Here is a 20,744-nt window from a genome sequence, read left to right as displayed (position 1 = left end):
TCTGAATTATTCCTCATGCAGTAGCACTCATAGATGTGCCATTTTGGGAGCAATTTTTGAATTAGCTATTTTTTCTTTATTTTTGACTTTTCAAATTTTATCTCCGACATACTAGCAAGCGAGTTTTAGCTCCAAGACGCATAACAGATTCAAGAAAAAATGCCCATTATGCCAAAGAACACGAAAGAAGTCTTTGTCGAAAATGGTGAATCAAAATAGCAGTTTCGTCCTGGACTCTGGACAAACGACATATTTGACATTTTTGTGTGAACTCTTGTTCAAGTTCACCAATATTTTCACCAAAGTCCTCAATATCCTTTGTCATTCGACGGACATATATTTACTGTGTTCTTGAATCCATCGTACATCGCGTAGCGAAAAAAAAATCGTCATTTTCAACATTCTTCCCAACAATAATTGATTGTCACCCCCCCCAAAAAAAAACAAACAAAACATTAAGCTCAATGTCTCTTTTCATAAAGTTTGACCTAAGTCTTTCACTTTAAATAGTACAAATTACCTTCTTCTGATCATGCGCGGAATGGAACTCCGAAATACATCACTTGACAACAATATTGCATACCCCGTCAGTCTTCATAATGAGAATCGTGCTCCCGACCGTGCTCAGGAAAAAAATATTTATGGTTGGTCCATTTATTTGATTTTCCTGGATACGACACTGCCTTAATAAATTTTGATATTTTCAAACTGCATATGTGAACATAACATTTGAAAGAAAGCTTGTTTTTCGGTCATAAAAGAAACTGATTTTTTTTTTTTAAAGAAACTGAAATTGCTATCTGCACGTATGAGTATGATTTTATTATTGGGCTATTTTTAAACAAATTCTATTGTTTGGGTGGGTGGGTACGTGCTGCACTGCTGCTCACTGTCTTTATTATTATTATTTTTTTTTTTGGGGGGGGGGGTTGGAGGGGGTGGGGTAAAGTGCATTAAAATGGATCAAGATGTGTTCATATATCATGATAGTGATAATTTCTGGTGGACAACGTAATGGGGAAGGACTTCATAAAGTATAGGCCTTAATAAACCCGGTGTTTTATATTACAGGGGCCGCGGGAGCGGGGCCGAGGGCGGCTTCATCAGTACCACCACTTTTTCCAAAAACCGTGTACAAAAACGTATCAATGACCAGAGGATTGTGATTTTTTCAATGGTCAGCCCCCCCCCCCCCCCTTGAAAACCGTTCCGCGGCCTTGCTCCACCCCGGGATTCTACCACAGAAATAAGCTATAAAGGCGCTACTGTATTAATGTATCCACGAGACAAAAACTTCCGGAGAGAGTTTATCGACGAACGGTCTCTGCGGATATTTACACAATACGCTGATCAAGCATAAAACAAGGAGGACGCATCTATAGTTGAGAGGGTTAACTCTATTTCTTGGGTGTAGTACGTGCGCTCTGATGGAAAGCAGCACGCACGTTTCGCACTTTTGAGCGTGTTCAGTGTTAGTATATGTGTAGCCAAAACCCATCATGAGAATGAATATTGACCAATGTTATGGTCTCATCTTATAACTACTACCAAATTATTGGTAAATACATCGTCGTGAATATCATTGAATGGTGTTAAAATTTCTTTTGCCTGATATATTCATTGCCGTCCGTATCATTTTCATATTGTGCGGTAGAATTAATGTTCAGATACTGACCCCCCAAGCAAAATGAGTAAGATTAAAGCAAATAAATGAATGAATAAAGTAATAAATACATGTAAATAAATAAAGAAAAAATGGAAAAAAGAAGGACAAAAAGAGAAATGAAAACACAAAATGTGCACAGCAAAAACTGTGGTGTTAACCGGTGTACATAGAGGACCACACCAGTTATTTTACACCGGTGTTAGTTATACACCTATAGGTGTTACACACCTATGGTTGTTACATTTACACTCTTTGGTGTTATGTTCAATCTCTAGGGTGTTATTTTAACACCTCAGGGTGTGGTCCTCTATTAACACCAAATTGGTGTCAGTTTTACGGGCAGTTTTTCGATCGGCAATTTTCAAGGGCTGCTGCTTGCATACATACTTCTAGCATTTCCTCCAAAAGACATATACCCTTTTTACACAGGCTAAAATTTCCTTAACCCCGTATTATAGGTGGGGCTAAATTGCCATTTAGCCCCACCTATAGTACGGGGTTAAGCTTAGCCCACTTTCTTTTTACACAGCATTTTTGCATAGTGGGCTAACCCCCACCTTTAGTACGGAATTATTTGGCCCTGCAAAAAAGCAGGGTTATCCCAGCAATTGCGGTGCTAAGAGCAATAGTACGGGGTTAAGATCGCTAGTGTAAAACGAAAGTGGGCTAAGCTTAACCCCGTACTATAGATGGGGCTAAATGGCAATTTGGCCCCACCTATAGTACGGGGATAAGGAAATTGTAGCGTGTGTAAAAAGTGTACGAGTGAAGTACTTGTACTACGAATGATCGACAAAAACCACTCGTCCGGGGTTAGCGAGTTTCGTGTGTGAAAAGCAAGCATTCCTTATCCGGGGTTAGCAATAACTATTTGGCATGTGTGAAAAGGAAAAAAAATAGTACGGGGTTAAGCGATAGTCCGGGGTTAAGAAAATTCTGTGTAAAAAGGGTATTAGGGTGCATGCCGGGTAAGGTGGTGATGATGATGAGAATGAGAATGATGATAATGGTAGTGATGGTGGTGGTGGTGATAGGGATGCCTGGCAGGGATGATGATGATGATTTTGGTGGTGGTGATAGGGATGCCTGGTAGGGATGATGATGATGATGATGATGCCAGTGATGATGATGATGATGGTGGTGATAGGGATGCCTGGTAGGGATGATGATGATGATGGTAGTGGTGGTAGTGGTGGTGATGACGATGATGATGATGATGGTGGTGGTGGTGGTGATAATGATGATGATGATGATGATGATGAAAGACAAAAGAAGTAGAAGAAAATACGAAAAATAGGCCTTTACGTTTCCTGCCAATTTTCGCCATGATGATAATGTGCTAAAAATTCGACTCAATAATCTTCCCCTGCATGGCTCTCTCCACCTAAGTGCATGCAATCAGGGTATGACTTTACACTGCTTGTAAGCCATACCATAATCACTAAGGTCATTATTATCCATATACTTAAGGATTTATTTTCAGAATCTCAAAGATTTATTTCAAAAGTCTTAAAATCGTTTGTATTTTGGGATTTATTTAGGACTTGTCATTGTATATTACAATGCGTTATTAGCTACCATGTCCATGCCAGGCCCTGCACACATTTTCACAGTGGGGGGGGGGGGGGGGGTTGCATAGAATGCAACGGTGCGGAGGAGCGAAGTTGCCACATGGAAAAAGGCACCTTTTCTTTTGAAAAGGGCAATATCCTCAAACAAAGAAAAAAAATCTACCCCACTCACAAGACTATTTAACGCACGTAGGAATATTCTTTCAAGTTCTTTCCTTTGAAGTAGCTTATGAAAATGAGAATAAATTATTGTTTTCTTGTTAGTACCAAATGCACTAGTGTATCTATCGGGGGGGGGGGGCAGAGGGGGCAGACTGAATCCCCTGACGAGTCGGCACAACCCATGCAAGGGATGTAATTGTGACTGAAGACCTTTTTTTTTTGCTTGTCTTTTTTTTCTGTTACAGAATCCTTTATTTGCGGTGGAGGACTGGAGGACCCCCTTTTTTTTTGCTTGTCGAATTTTTGGCGGACACAATTTGCTCCCCCCCCCTGTGGAAAATCCTCTACGCCACTGACCAAATGAATGATACTGTTCCATGGGAATTTGCCAAGATATTGCAAATGCTGGCTGTTCCTGTCGACAATTCTTTTAATGGCAATGGCTGTTTCTTTGGTGAAATTCTTCAATTCAAAATTTCCAGATGAATCACACAATAATAGGAACACTTGTTCCAAAGGAAAAGGGACGCCAGCAGAACATCAACAGAAGAAGGCACTTGGTCACACACAAAACGGGTCATTCTCAGGTGGAAGGGGCACAGGAGGGATACTTTTTATTTTTAAAATGGCAATGATACGAAAATGGCATTAATTTGCTCACACATAAAACGGGTCTTTCTCAGGTGAAATGGGCACAGAACACGTTCATGAGGGGGTATTTTTTGTAAAAATTGAATGAGAAAGGGCAGTTGGTAACACCTAAAACAGGGGGCACTTTTGCTGTTTAAAAAGTTTAAACAGAAGTTGTTAGAGTGACAGGCTTAAACAACGTGCTTACAATTTTAAACAGCGTTTTTTGCAGTGAGTGAAGGAATCTATATTGTTGACACCACTCTTCCTCACATAACAAGCTGCGGAGCGCTTTTCACTTTGTGAGTGTGCTACCGAATGAGCACGCTGAATGGAATTTGTTATCCATCTTGTACAGACAAGCCCTCTATTATTTGACGCGACAGGTGAACTGACGGGAGTTTGTTTGCACGAATTCTTGAAATATAAACAGAAAAGAAAAGAACTTTCTAATGACGTCTTCTCGAATTGGAACTATGGTAAGATATGGCCACCTTGTTCTCATCTCATGGCAGATGTAGAATCGGCACCTATTTGATAATATTTGGAGGCTTAATTTTCCTGTCCTCTTTGAGTTTGGCTGGTTGTGAAATTCACCGAACTCGCACTCCGCGAGTCGCCAGGGCTAACCCGAAGGCGTACCCGGGATCTGATGCCGCAGGCGCAGGGACCAAGGCGTTCGGCGACAGTGAGCAACCGGTGTCGGACGCTGGAGTTGGAAAAGACGAATTCGAAGAAGAGGCAGATGACTTTTTAAAACAAGATACGTATTCTCAAACGGAGGCATGGATCTATGCATTGGCATCAACTGTTCTCGTGGGTCTTAGCGGCATATTTCCTTTATTTTTGCCAATTGAGATTGATCCATCAACTCATGATGAGAGAGGTAAATATTTGGTCTTAACTCTTAACGTTTTAGAGTTAAGTCTACCAGTGATGTAGTCTACTCTTTGAACTTAGTAATCTGAGGTAAAATGAGTGCACATTTATTTGATTTTGAGTTTATGATATTAAATCTTTAGTCTACATTTGCCTGCCTGTAGCTGTTGATTTACTTTTTAACTTTGTGACATGTTCAAGTTGTTCCATGAAAGATAAGGTGCTCCTTTTTTTAAATCATGGTGTACAGTGTAGATAGCATGGTGGTTTGTTTGCTGATTGTTGACAAACTACATCATATACATTGAAATTAAGTGAAACTGAATGAGACTTCATTTGGTAAAAAAATATGTTTTACTTTTAGTTCAAATTCTGATTCTCGACTAGGATGGGGTGAGGTAATAATGTTTTCTAGATTCTACATGTAAGTTGTAACTTGTCAAGAAATATTGACATTGTGAATCACGTTTATCTTTTTTGAGATTTCGGTACCATATTTATCGTAACCTTAATATTTAAAACAATATTTTATCTCACATTATCATTACAGGAGCAGCCAAATTTAATTGTATTCTAAGCTTTGCTGTTGGAGGGATGCTTGGTGATGTCTTCATTCATCTACTGCCAGAAGCTTGGGCTCATATTGATCAAAGTAAGTCCTGGCCTAGACTTGGCTCGAACATGTACACTAAGAACATTTTCCTACGTAGATGTAAGACCCTAACACGGGGGGGCTTGGGGCACTCACATATAATAGCAGTACATGGATATGTGTGGTCCTACATGTAAACCCCCATTTTCACATCTTGCCAGCCATTACTCTGATGCAATTTGTTCTAAAAGCTCAGTGATGTACATGTACATGTATGTAAACAAAATGGTTTGGTGCTTTAGGCATGGTTTCACAGAGAAGTTGAAACTACAAGTTCACCTTGTTGATCTCATTTTTAGATTGTGATGTACAGTGTACTTTGGCCCCTTAAGGGCTACATTTATCATTGTGCAGTCTGGTTCACACCATGCTGTTTACAAACCTTGTGAAATAGGGCCCATTGTTAACAAAAAAAAAGCTGATAAAATCCCAGTGGATTAGTCTCCGGACTTTGAAACAGGGGGTTGTGGGTTCGAATCCCAGCCATGGCGTAATTTCCTTCAGCAAGAAATTTATCCACATTGTGCTGCACTCGACCCAGGTGAGGTGAATGGGTACCTGGCAGGAATTTATTCCTTGAAATACGTGTGCGCTGTAATCATAGTAATTACGGCAGCCAAGCTTTAGCTGGGGTAATAATATCCAAGTCCTTTGGAAGCGCATAGAACCATTATTCATACATTTGTAATTGTGATTTTTTATGCGCTATACAAGAACTGTTTATTATTATTATTATAATCAAGGGTGCTTGTTAATGATAATACCTTTTCATATTTGTTTTATCTGCATATTTTTTCATATGTTACATGTATGTTCTTATGTTCCAAGGTATCAACATGCATGTATTCACTATTCACTGTGTGTCTATAATGGTTTATCAAATAGACATTCGTAACAACATGGATATCGCTTGTTAGACCCATTAAAACTTATAGTTCACTAATAATTTGACTTGAGGTCCATTTGATACATCTGTAGGTTGAACGATCAATAGAATGAAAGGAAACGTTGACAAGTAGTAGTATTATAAGTTTCAGATTCTAAAGAGCAATCTTTGTACCCAGAAGAATAAAAAGTCTTACCCTCTATATGTATGTCCATGTATGTCTGACCAGGGAAATGTTTGCAATATAAGATCCTACAAATCCAAAAATTAAGCATAGCTTGACTTAAATTTTAACCAGTCCAAGCTTTTTTTTTACTTTCATGTGATCTCACAAAATTATCAGAAAAAAAGTATGCTTACTGTAGAAAAGTCCCCACCCCACCCTTTCCACCACTACCACTGCAGTCTGCAGGTACTTAAGTTTATTTTCCCAGGTAGAACCCACTCAAGGGTTCATTACATGCCGCCGCGCACAGAAAAATCAAGCCATATAGTGTACATACGATACGTGTAGAAGTTGTGTGTTGTGGACACCAGAAGTGGGTTTGCAGCACGCTCGACCCACTAGTTAGAAATCCGCTGCCAAACGCAGTTCATTTTGCGAGGTTAGTATACTAATACTAACCTCGCAATACGTGTGAGTGGATAGAGCCTATAACATACAATGTACATGTACATGTATGCTGTAGTAATCACAGAGTTAATCAATCACTCCATGTTTTGCATGAAATGAAAATACTATACATGTACTCCGGGCCTGGGGTCTGTTGCGTTTAGAAAGAAAATCTGGCAATTTTTGCCAGAGTTATTTAAAGTGTTACATCTTAATGACTTTATTTTTGCCAGAATTTTCATTTATTTGCTAGAGTGTTTTTTTATGGCAAACGTTTTGCAAGTGGCCCTTGGTATAAATACATACATGTACATGTATGCCACAGTCGCACCAACAAAGTTGACTCCAGACCGATCAAAGATGTTATTACATCATTTTGAATAGCATATCATTGGCAATTTAGAGTTGGTTTCGTTGGTCTTACTGTGGCATCAAAGGAAAAGTCCACACTTATATTACTGTACATGCAGTTTGTTTGTTTTTTAAAATGAGGAAAATAATACAATTTAGACCAATGTGTCTGACAAAAGTCCATTGAAGAATAACAGAATTAAGGATTTTTAAAGTTTTCATTTTGCGAGCAGCTCCCCCATAATACACTAAGTCGTCATATGAATTCATATTTGAGCTTTTGAGCTGTGAAAGTGTGTGTGTCTGCATAAAAAATGATCAGTACATGTACTGTATAGGCCCTGCGATTGTGACTCAAGTCACTGGATACATGTATGTAGAAATAATGACCTACATGTACATGTAACTCTGAGAAGTGACTTAAAATTTGACAAGGTTGAAAACAAAGTCATTAAGAAACAAACTAAAAGCAAAATAAAAAGTTCTCTACCCCATTAGGAATATATCCTACTTAGTGTTGGGGGGGGGGTCTCTGATATGCAGGTAAATAAAATGCAATGTTCATACTTAGTACATGTGTATATTTGATTTTGGCACCATTTAATACTGCACTGAGCATTGTACAGTATCTCCTTCAACCTTACCAAGTATACTTTATAAAAGGAACAGCAATGTTATGAATCCACATCTGGTTCACACTGATATGAAGTTGATTGATAAGCAGTGTGGTCATTACTGGTATACATGTACATGTATACCCACATATTGACCCCTGGTATGCTGGGGTCAGGTACATGTACATCCCATCTGCCAATTACATGTACGTCCAACCTTGAATTTGGTTACAGTACAGTCAGTAGTAAAGTAAAGTTATCTGAGAGGGGGGGGGGGTGAGGCATATTATACATTTACGTATGTACTGTGGTTTCTAATTATGAACAATATTCATGAGTGCAAATTGCAGTGGAGATTTTTTGAAAAAAATTAGAACTTTTAGAAAAGAAAAGCGTAGGGTGTAATAAAATTTTGGATAATTAATGATTTTGCTGCATAAGTATGACACATGTTTTCCATACTCCAGCCTGCATTTTATACACAAGTTTGAGCTTATTCTCCAACCTGTAAACAAGGCTGCCATGTAATTATTAGGTTGTACAAAATTAGGGAATACAGAGTAAAGTACTTTTTATGATATTTAAGTAATTTACAACCATGAGATTTGAATTACAAACTGCATTTCAACAATTGATGAAAGACCATACATGTACATGTACATGTACTTGTGAATCATACAATGTGCAGCTTGACTGGGCCCATCATCTACATAATTGACTCGGGAGTGCTTTTAATTTGAAGCAGCAAAAGTTATGGCAAATTCTACCATGCTCACTCACCATGTAACAATGCCATCAATCACTTTCAAAGGATTTAATACTTGAAAGCTTTCCTAATGATAATTTTCCACACATTTTCATCATAATGGTCACTTTACTCACATGAGATATGGAAGCAATTTGTTCTCTATTTTTTGTTACCCGTAATTCTATTTGAATAGGCACTTGTTTGTGAATTGTGATGATTCAATCATCTAGTTATTCGTGAAACAACATTATACAGTGCGTATCAAAAAAAGTTTACACTTAGAAAAAATTCTATAAAATCATACATTTGTAATATCTTGAAGATTTTTCAAAATTTTAACATTGGTACAGATCCATTTAAGCAAGTGACGATATAACTGTTGAAAAATATTTCCGCTTGAGTGAGCACCACTTACTTTTGAAAAGATAGTGAAAAATGATTTGCTCAGAACTTTTGAATACTTATGAGAATAAAAGTAGACCTTCACATGAAGAACGAATTGATTTCAAAATTTTACCTTTTTTACTGGTTTCCTTTCCCAAAACACTTCGCCCCACCCCACTATTTGCTTTACACTGAGCTGTGATTTACATGAAGTGGCTTAGGCTTCATTTTCATTTTGTAAATCATTGTCAAGCTTTGGAAAAGTGTGGAGAAACAAGTATTAAATGAAAAATGAAATGTACATGTAAACCCAAAATAAATGATAAAAACTAAGTGAAAAAATGCTGGAGATGTCTGATATAAACTTTTGATCTGATTCAGTTCTGTCCTCAAATCCAGCTGGCACAAAAAGGGTATAGGTTGTGCTTACCAAGTGTTGAAATTTCAATTTGGGTGGCAAAATTGTTACAAAATGCTTGAATGCATCTGTTTTATTTCAGTTGAACAGTGCAAGGGAAATGTATGAGAAATGTTTGGCAGGGTAAGTTTGATTTCGCCCCTTCCCCTTGACACAGTGTGAAAACGAGCATCTCTGTGCAGATTTCAACAAGCTTTACTAAAAATGGACAGTGCTCACTCAAGTGAAACATTCTGTCAAAACTTTTACTACCATTGGATAGATGAGACCCAAACCCAAGATTGTATGTGAAAAAATTTCCCACATGTTGTATATTTTTTAATTCCCAAGGCTTTTACAAAGTATAAACTTTTTTTTATACGCGCTGTATAGTAACTGCAAAATATTAAAAAGTAAATCCACAATTAATCAAATTTTGATGACACTTTTAATGTTTATAATCTTTTGTTGTTACCCCCCCCCAAAAAAAAATAAACCAATGGATTTATTAGTTATTAAATTGAAAAATTAATTAAATGAAATAAAAGGTACATGTAATTATAGAAATTCTAAATTGTATATCATTGTTTACTTACAGTGTAAACATCCTTTCTGTTTTTGTTTTAGATGATTACAATGGACACATCAAAGTGGGTTTATGGGTCATCTTTGGGATGATCCTCTTCCTGTCTATAGAGAAGATATTTGGTGAAGAAGAGGAAAAGCCATGTCCAGCAGAAGAAGTATCAAATGGAGAAATCAAGTCAGAAATCCATCATGATGACAAGGTATGGTACCGGTACAACCGCGTAGCCAGGATTTCATTTTGGAGGGGGCGGTTACATGTAATGCACGCAAAGCGTGCCAAAACTTACAGAGCGCGTGAAGCGCGCTCCCTAGGGGGTGGGTGCAGGAAGGGGGTGTTTCATAAATTGAAATGAAAAGGAGCCGTCTCTTTTGTCTATAGTACCTATATCAGCTCAAATTCAGTTGACTATATTGTGATTTTGAACCTTGATTTCAAAAGTGATTGTGAACACACAAAAAGGGATAAAATGGAGGAAATTAAAATATTAATGCAAAGTGCGGAATCGAAAGCAAAAGCGTTTTATCAATTTTTTTGCAAAGAAAAGGGTATTCTCTAGAATACTTCCCTTGGAAAGATCAGATTACAAACAATTTAGCAACTGCATATCTTAACTTGCAAAACAGAGGAGAAGAAGGATATATGCTGGGAGCCTCCCCTCGCAGAGCAATGAAACTCTGAAATTTCAAAGGGCGGACGTTTCATGATCAAATGCAGATATCTAAATACCCCCTTCGGCTCTAATTCAATTGATTTTCTAAGATTTTCGAACTTCATTACAAAAGGAAAATAGTGTGCAAAAAGCTAAAACTTCTGTGATTCTCTCCTCCTGAGTGACTAAGCTTGGCTAGGCTTGGGAGGAATTACAATGTAGCCTTACAGTTTTTTTGAGAGGTTAGTCCTTTGAAATTTTCAAAGCTAAGGGTGTTATGCTAAATTAATGAGTGAGATAAGTCAGGATGATGTATAATTTCTTTGATTTCTCTTGATGCACTTCACTCTGAATGATAAAGAAACTCAAGTGCCATTTAAAATTTCAAACTGAGGGTGCAAAACAGGGCAGGAGATGAATGTGCAGGGAAATGACATGAAATTTATAGAATTTGATAAATAAATATTTTTTTTGTATTAATACAACACAAATTTAATGCTTTCCTCTTTTTCAATTAGGAACCTGTTTGCCCCCAAATTATGGTTGATTATTAATGAGCTGAAAAACGGGAGAAGTTGTCTATATGGAGGTGACAGCAGAAATTGATATAAAGATTTTACCCACCGGAGCCGACGCGACCAGAAGTTGCTCGATCAATTTAAAAAAAAGGATAATTTCATATACTTAGGCCTAACCTTAGTCTAATTCCATGCCCTAAAGTATACATTTGAACTTTAACTGGCAAGAAACACTATAGCTGAGGTGGAAAAACAGGGTTAGAAAAAGGGTGAGGGAAACGAAGAAGAATTGCAATATTGTCATTTAACCGCGCGCAGTGCTGAAGCAAAATTCATATAGAGCAAGAGTGACAGAGTTTCTTTTTTGAGAAAAAAATAAAGAATAAAAAGCAAAACACACAAAGCTACCTTTCTTCCCATCCTCTCTTCGCTTTTCTTTTTCTTCTCCCCTCTCTCTTTTTTTTTTCTTTTTGGGGACGTTTTTTTTTGGGGGGCGACTGCCCCCCACCGCTCCCCTGGCTACGCACCTGTACCAGTATTAAATATGAAGGAAAGCATTGAAAGGGTTAAAAGATGTGTTAAAACTCGACTTCTGTGAAAAATAAGACTTCAAAAAATATTTGGAATACTTATATCAATCATACTGTAAATCCACTTGTACTACGGTGTGATATTGCAGCACAAATATGAAATATTAAAAAGGCAGGGTGCAGAAATATGCATTGTGCAATGCTAGTGACAGGGGCATAAGGGACGCTCAAGAGTGCATCCACGGCCATGGCTAATTACACATAAAATTGTTTTCACAAATTTCAGGCAAACTTAAAAATTCTCCTTTTTACAGTACTTCATTATTCATTATCAGATGTTGGATGATTTTTTTTAGTATTTTGTTTGAGTTTTACTTTATTTCCATTTATTTTCAGCCAGGCTTTGAGTTATACTTTAATTTTTCAGTCAGGTGTACCCCTTTATGCAGTTGGCTATATCATTGACATGAGCATTTTGTACAAGCAGCAAAAAATAATTTTGAAAAAAATTTAATTACGTGTACTTGTAGGCCTACATGTATGTCTGCACAAAACCATTAGGTGTATGATTGTCTTCACGATGAAGGCCTTCTCATACCTAGTTGCTTTCTACATGATGATGATTCACGTTTTATCATCAAAATAAAAGTCTGTACTAATGACCAATTTCCAGTCTTAATTTGGACTTAATTGGATATCAAGTTAATTTTGATCACCTGGTTTTGATGGACATGAACAATATGTATCCTACTCTAATAATGTGCAGTACATGCACATTCAGGGATGAATAGTGTACAAGAATATTGAATGAAAGATATTCCTTGCTGGTCAGTAGAAAAAAGGAACTTCTTCAAACATAGGTACATGTATACTCTATGCTAGTGACATGTGAAGGTTACAATCTTGCTGGTCAGTAGAAAAAAGAGAACTTTGTACATGTACAATTTGTGATACCGGGTATTCTTTATCAGTGCTTATTGACCTTTACCTGAGTGAGGCCCAGTTTGGCTTTCATAATCTTTTGAGGCCCACCGTTTTTTTTTCTGTTTGAGGTCCACCTTGCACGATTTTACTGAGAATAGAACTCATTAAAGGAGAATGAAACTTTTGGAACAAGATGGCTTGTCATGCTTGTGTGAAAACAGAAAAATCAAAGAAACAGATCAACGAAAGTTTGAGAAAAATCTGACGAATAATGAGAAAGTTATGAGCATTTGAATATTGCGATCACTAATGCCATGGAGATCCTCAAATTGGCAATTACGACAAAGATGTGTGATGTCACTTGTGATCAACTCTCCCCAAATATACAGGTTGTATTTCACTTAAAATTGCCTCTTTTATCACATGTGTTCTTCCTGGAAGAGGGCATGTAATACAGATTTTTAAAGAATACACCATGGATGAAGAGTTTGTATCACAATGAGAAAAAGCAGAAAGAGACATTTTGAGGGTATTTTTTTAGTTCATCAAAGGGAAAATTGTTCACATGTGACATCACACATAACGGGAGGATCTCAATAGCATTAGTGATTGCAATATTCAAATGCTCATAAGTTTCTCATTATTTGTCAGATTTTCTGTTTCAACCCCAGCCTACTCGTTTCAAAGGTCCATGGACCTACTACTCTGACAGAGTAGTAGGTCCATGAATACATGTACATGTAGACTGATATGAATATTACATACACTGTACTGTAATCAGAGAATTCGTCCCCAGATTAATTTACAAACAAAATCCTTCATTATCGGAACATGATCACTTCACATTTACATGTAGGAGGATAATCTGAAAATATTGTTGCCTCTTTGTGCCAATTTAATGAGAAGGTTAAATCGTAGAGGTAGTTCTCTGATTTGCAGTATATATATTTTTTCTGACCTCGCAACCTCGAGTTGAGAAGGGGCACTGCTGAAAGTGAATGCCTCACAAAAGATCAACCACTGTTTTCACAGAGTACAGTCTTTTCAAGAGAAGAATGTCCATGATTTGTAGTTTTAAGCTCTCTTCATATTGAATTCATATTGTTAAATAAAACTTCCTTATACAGGTGTATATATATTCTTGTACCAAGGACGTCCTGCTTGTACATGTACACATAAACCCTTCTGAATTTCAAAAAATCCTTGCCTTTTGTTGTTTGTACACTGTATGTACATGACACAAGAAACATAGATAGCATGTAAAGAGTTTATGGCAGTAACATCAACTTTCATTTTGACTGTAATTGTAAATCAATGTTCATCTGTCTGGCTACCACAAGTAGAGAACAAAAGTAAATTGTTGACATTGTATTCACTATCAATCCATAAAACAGGTGGATGTGATGTGTTTGGTTTAAGCAAACATTAATTACATGTATGCCCTTGCTAAACATACATTGATAAACCTGGATTCTTTCCTGGTTCAAGTTCATTTTAAAAACTGCAGTGTACATTGTATTCACTTTTAATAGAAGGGATCAAGATCATGGATCCACCTGCCAAATCTGTTTGGTGAAAATGGACATCAACCATGAAATGGAAGGGGAAAACAGTCTTTACATGTAATTGTGTTTTTAGATTTTTTTAATACAGGGAATACATGTACAATCAAAAGTCAAGTTACAAAAAAGATGTTCTCTTCTTCTATCCACTGCTTCTATAACACTCCACATGGTGTACCGTAAACCACATCAGCAATTGTACATGCCACCATGCAAACCTTCAAACAACAAGATGTTCTCTGTTGGTCACTGAAGCTTCATACTCCCCAATGCACAATTTGACTTGTGTAATCCGATTGTACGCAATACCTAAACCAGAAGAAGGCAGTCCGGACAATTAAAAAATGAGAATTATGTACATGTATGAGATACCCCAGGGGGGGGGCACTTCCATTGAGGAGTGGATACCATGCGCGACCATGAGATCATGAAAAGCACCCTAAACGTGTATTTTCCATCTTCTGAAAATGCACCCCTTAACAAGTATTGGCATGTGAAAGCCTACCCGTAACAAGTATTGGAAACAAAATGATACTCTTGGCAAGTACATGTAGTCCCTGAAATGAACCCCTAAACAAGTACAGCGATATTATACATGTATGTCACGGGTCGTCGGTTTTACCTTTAAACATCATTTGATTTGGTAGGGCCCCACACCATGCGCAAATCGGACTCTAAACACGTAATGTTTGTAGCAAAAAGGACATCCTTTATAAATTATTTTGATTTTGTTTTATCATCCCACAAATTTGACCCTAAACACGTAGCTTTCTCAGCAAAATAGATACCCTTTTTCATTATTTGTGTGTTTTTGACACCCTTATCACGTTATGTAGGTAACGTGCCTTGAAAAAGTCTTGAAAAAGACATACATATGTATTTATGTGTTTTTTTGGTCGCGCATGGTATCTACTCGTCAATGTAAGGGCCCCCCCCCCCCCGGATGAGATGTTTTTAGGGCAAGTCCAAGAATTCGCGCGTGCTACGTATGGGACATTTTAGAGGTTTTAATGACCTGAAAAATAGTGTTAAATGACTTTGATTAGATTGAATTCCCTCCTGATGGTAGATATCTAGGAGAAGAATAATCATGCAAAAAATTGTGAGGTATGACCTTGATCTTGACCTTTTAGAGCGAAAAGATGTGCCGTTACGTATGGGACGCAGAAAAAAGACAATTTTTAAAACATTTTTTTCAAGTTGAGAATTCTCTGAAAGTATTTCATTTGACAACTTGTAACTTAGTGTGATAGAAGTCACAATACTCTATATCTAAGGCAAGTTTCATGTCATAAGCCAAATCCCTCTAATTACAGACTCTAATTAAACAAATTAATGACATGTTACGTATGGGACATTTTGTCCCCATAGAGAATGTACATTACACAATTTTCCCCATAATAAAAAAATTGAAATAATTCAAAATATGGAAGTAACAAAAGTGTTTCTTTCTTTTAAAATGTTCTATTGAGACATATTTGATATGAATGAAAGGGAAATTAGACATTTCAAAAAAAAATTCTTATTTTTCATGGTTTCATGAATGTATTCCTATTGTTTTTTATATTTTCCATATTTTTCCATTTTCACAATTTTTTTGCTTTAATTGCTTTCATTTATCAATATTCATAACAAATCAGTCTTTAAAAACTAAAGAAAAGGTAAATAATCACTTTTAGAGCACTCTTGAAATTTGTTTTTCTCCATTCACTTTGTACACAAATCTCCCCATTGACATTGTGTGTAAATGTCCCATACGTAACAATTTTTTAATTAACTTTTAATTAAAAAGTAAACTCTATTTTTGAAACTTTTTGTGGTATAACATTTTCATACTTAATAAATTAGAACTTCCCAGAGATGCAACAATACAAGTATTGTATTATGAGAAATAACTTTAAAAAACATCCTCAAAATGTTACGTATGGGACATTCCATCCTTGGACAAGACCTAATTTGCATAATTAATTAGATGATACCACTTTTTTCCCCCAAAAGTAATAAGATGTGAGGGGGTCCATGTCCCACCTATGACTAAATCTCAGAAGTTTTGTTTTCATTTTTTATGAGTTTTTATAATTGTCCCATTCGTAACGCCCATTTTACCAATTATGCAAATTAGATGCCCCAAATTAGCATAATTACGCATATTATAAAATTTTTCTTAATGAAATTTTAAAATTCAACATTTGGGCTTTCTTACCCCACCAAAGATACCTTCTTAAATTAAAGATGAAATTTTGCCTTCTAGGGTGACCTTTTCTTGGACTTGCCCTGTATTAGCCAGGAATACATTCATTTTTTGTTTTCACTGGTTCTCAAGTTCAATTCTCTTCAAACATAAGCCTCAATCCTGAAAAGGTGATAATGTATTGTAAAATCAATAATGCTGAACCGTCATGGATATGAACATTTGATTGAATTGAATGCAACTCATGTAAACAGAGCCCTGTTTTACATGTATGTATGCTGTGTAAAATGAATTCAGTGTACCACATGCTTACTTTATTGCTATATATTTTCTGTTTACTCAATTTACATGTAAAATCAAGCGTTTATTGTCATAAATATTGAATGGGCTTGTTTTGTTTCCATTTGATGCACGACTGACCACCGGATCAGTGTATTGTTTGCATTTCTTCAAAGTTCTGTGAAGGTGACATGAACTTTTCCTTTGAAAGTCCATGGTTGATACATGTACCTTCTTCGGCCCCACTCCCACCCCTGTGGCAGTTTCTCTTCATTTTAATCAAGTGCTGCATGCATGAAAGGTTCATTGTGTGAACTGGATCTGGATGTTCTGGATCCTGCTTTAAATTTAGCCAATGTGTCTCTGAAGTCTTAAAATAATTGGTAGCCAGAGGTGCAATGAATTTAACTACATGTAGCTACATGCACAATTGCAAGAATTACAAATAACACAGTTATTGAGGAAGAGAATTCATTGCAAGTTTCTTCATATTCTACATTCATAAACTTGCCTTTTTACACAAATGTTCATGCCATACATGTATCTCATTTATTATACATTATACATGTATGTACATGTAGTCCTACGTTATATCTATAAAATTTTTTTTAAATACCTGGGAACTAAAGTCGGGTGTCTGGAAAACGAAGACCGAAGACCGGGGACACATATCACACTCGTGTGAAAGCGTTTGTAGTTCACGCACGAAGTGTGTACAAAGCAGTGCAAAGTGTGTACAAAACACGTGCGCGGGTTAGAATGGACTTTGGACCTTGCCCCCTACACATGTTCTCCCATTGACATAACGCATGTCCCCGGTCTTCGATCTTCGTTTTCCAGACCTGTTGTTGGGTGTCTGGAAAACGAAGACAGAAGACCGGGGCCATCGCATCCGTCTAGCTAAAATAAACCATTATTATATTCAGATCAAATTCATTAATATTCTGATATTGGATATGTAATGAACAATTGGTTGATAAGTTAATGATTAATTGTATGGATATCGTAATGTGAATGATAATTGATTGAGCAATATATCGCGCTCAGCTCAGCTGGCATTAAAATTTCACACCATTGACATAACGCATGTCCCCGGTCTTCGATCTTCGTTTTCCAGACCTGTTGTTGGGTGTCTGGAAAACGAAGACAGAAGACCGGGGCCATCGCATCCGTCTAGCTAAAATAAACCATTATTATATTCAGATCAAATTCAGGAATATTCTGATATTGGATATGTAATGAATTATGATTGGTTAATGATTAATTGTATGGATATCGTAATGTGAATGATAATTGAGTGAGCAATATATCGCGCTCAGCTCAGCTGGCATTAAAATTTTATACCATTGACATAACGCATGTCCCCGGTCTTCGATCTTCGTTTTCCAGACCTGTTGTTGGGTGTCTGGAAAACGAAGACAGAAGACCGGGGCCATCGCATCCGTCTAGCTAAAATAAACCATTATTATATTCAGATCAAATTCAGGAATAATCTGATATTGGATATGTAATGAATTATGATTGGTTGATAAGTTAATGATTAATTGTATGGATATCGTAATGTGAATGATAATTGATTGAGCAATATATCGCGCTCAGCTCAGCTGGCATTAAAATTTCACACCATTGACATAACGCATGTCCCCGGTCTTCGATCTTCGTTTTCCAGACCTGTTGTTGGGTGTCTGGAAAACGAAGACAGAAGACCGGGGCCATCGCATCCGTCTAGCTAAAATAAACCATTATTATATTCAGATCAAATTCAGGAATATTCTGATATTGGATATGTAATGAATTATGATTGGTTGATAAGTTAATGATTAATTTGTATGGATATCGTAATGTGAATGATAATTGATTGAGCAATATATCGCGCTCAGCTCAGCTGGCATTAAAATTTCACACCATTGACATAACGCATGTCCCCGGTCTTCGATCTTCGTTTTCCAGACCTGTTGTTGGGTGTCTGGAAAACGAAGACAGAAGACCGGGGCCATCGCATCCGTCTAGCTAAAATAAACCATTATTATATTCAGATCAAATTCAGGAATATTCTGATATTGGATATGTAATGAATTATGATTGGTTAATGATTAATTGTATGGATATCGTAATGTGAATGATAATTGAGTGAGCAATATATCGCGCTCAGCTCAGCTGGCATTAAAATTTTATACCATTGACATAACGCATGTCCCCGGTCTTCGATCTTCGTTTTCCAGACCTGTTGTTGGGTGTCTGGAAAACGAAGACAGAAGACCGGGGCCATCGCATCCGTCTAGCTAAAATAAACCATTATTATATTCAGATCAAATTCAGGAATAATCTGATATTGGATATGTAATGAATTATGATTGGTTGATAAGTTAATGATTAATTGTATGGATATCGTAATGTGAATGATAATTGATTGAGCAATATATCGCGCTCAGCTCAGCTGGCATTAAAATTTCACACCATTGACATAACGCATGTCCCCGGTCTTCGATCTTCGTTTTCCAGACCTGTTGTTGGGTGTCTGGAAAACGAAGACAGAAGACCGGGGCCATCGCATCCGTCTAGCTAAAATAAACCATTATTATATTCAGATCAAATTCAGGAATATTCTGATATTTGATATGTAATGAATTATGATTGGTTGATAAGTTAATGATTAATTGTATGGATATCGTAATGTGAATGATAATTGATTGAGCAATATATCGCGCTCAGCTCAGCTGGCATTAAAATTTCACACCATTGACATAACGCATGTCCCCGGTCTTCGATCTTCGTTTTCCAGACCTGTTGTTGGGTGTCTGGAAAACGAAGACAGAAGACCGGGGCCATCGCATCCGTCTAGCTAAAATAAACCATTATTATATTCAGATCAAATTCAGGAATATTCTGATATTGGATATGTAATGAATTATGATTGGTTAATGATTAATTGTATGGATATCGTAATGTGAATGATAATTGAGTGAGCAATATATCGCGCTCAGCTCAGCTGGCATTAAAATTTTATACCATTGACATAACGCATGTCCCGGTCTTCGATCTTCGTTTTCCAGACCTGTTGTTGGGTGTCTGGAAAACGAAGACAGAAGACCGGGGCCATCGCATCCGTCTAGCTAAAATAAACCATTATTATATTCAGATCAAATTCAGGAATATTCTGATATTGGATATGTAATGAATTATGATTGGTTGATAAGTTAATGATTAATTGTATGGATATCGTAATGTGAATGATAATTGATTGAGCAATATATCGCGCTCAGCTCAGCTGGCATTAAAATTTCACACCATTGACATAACGCATGTCCCGGTCTTCGATCTTCGTTTTCCAGACCTGTTGTTGGGTGTCTGGAAAACGAAGACAGAAGACCGGGGCCATCGCATCCGTCTAGCTAAAATAAACCATTATTATATTCAGATCAAATTCAGGAATATTCTGATATTTGATATGTAATGAATTATGATTGGTTGATAAGTTAATGATTAATTTGTATGGATATCGTAATGTGAATGATAATTGATTGAGCAATATATCGCGCTCAGCTCAGCTGGCATTAAAATTTCACACCATTGACATAACGCATGTCCCCGGTCTTCGATCTTCGTTTTCCAGACCTGTTGTTGGGTGTCTGGAAAACGAAGACAGAAGACCGGGGCCATCGCATCCGTCTAGCTAAAATAAACCATTATTATATTCAGATCAAATTCAGGAATATTCTGATATTGGATATGTAATGAATTATGATTGGTTGATAAGTTAATGATTAATTTGTATGGATATCGTAATGTGAATGATAATTGATTGAGCAATATATCGCGCTCAGCTCAGCTGGCATTAAAATTTCACACCATTGACATAACGCATGTCCCCGGTCTTCGATCTTCGTTTTCCAGACCTGTTGTTGGGTGTCTGGAAAACGAAGACAGAAGACCGGGGCCATCGCATCCG

The 20,744-nt window shown here is 36.9% G+C and overlaps 1 protein-coding gene across 1 annotated transcript in view; it reads left to right on the top strand.

Annotated features, from left to right (window-relative positions):
* The first annotated feature begins 4,368 nt into the window (after nucleotides 1–4,368).
* Nucleotides 4,369–20,744, top strand: part of LOC121424859 (zinc transporter ZIP13-like) — a 39,033-nt gene continuing 22,657 nt past the window's right edge. Inside the window, exons 1-3 of the mRNA XM_041620696.1 lie at nucleotides 4,369–4,915; nucleotides 5,459–5,560; nucleotides 10,181–10,341. Coding sequence (XP_041476630.1) covers nucleotides 4,516–4,915; nucleotides 5,459–5,560; nucleotides 10,181–10,341 — 663 coding nt within the window. The 5' untranslated portion in view covers nucleotides 4,369–4,515. The remainder of the gene's footprint in view (nucleotides 4,916–5,458; nucleotides 5,561–10,180; nucleotides 10,342–20,744) is intronic.

This window comes from Lytechinus variegatus, chromosome 12 (assembly GCF_018143015.1).
Source record: "Lytechinus variegatus isolate NC3 chromosome 12, Lvar_3.0, whole genome shotgun sequence".
NCBI lineage: Eukaryota > Metazoa > Echinodermata > Echinoidea > Temnopleuroida > Toxopneustidae > Lytechinus > Lytechinus variegatus.
This window is presented reverse-complemented; position numbering and strand designations above follow the sequence as displayed.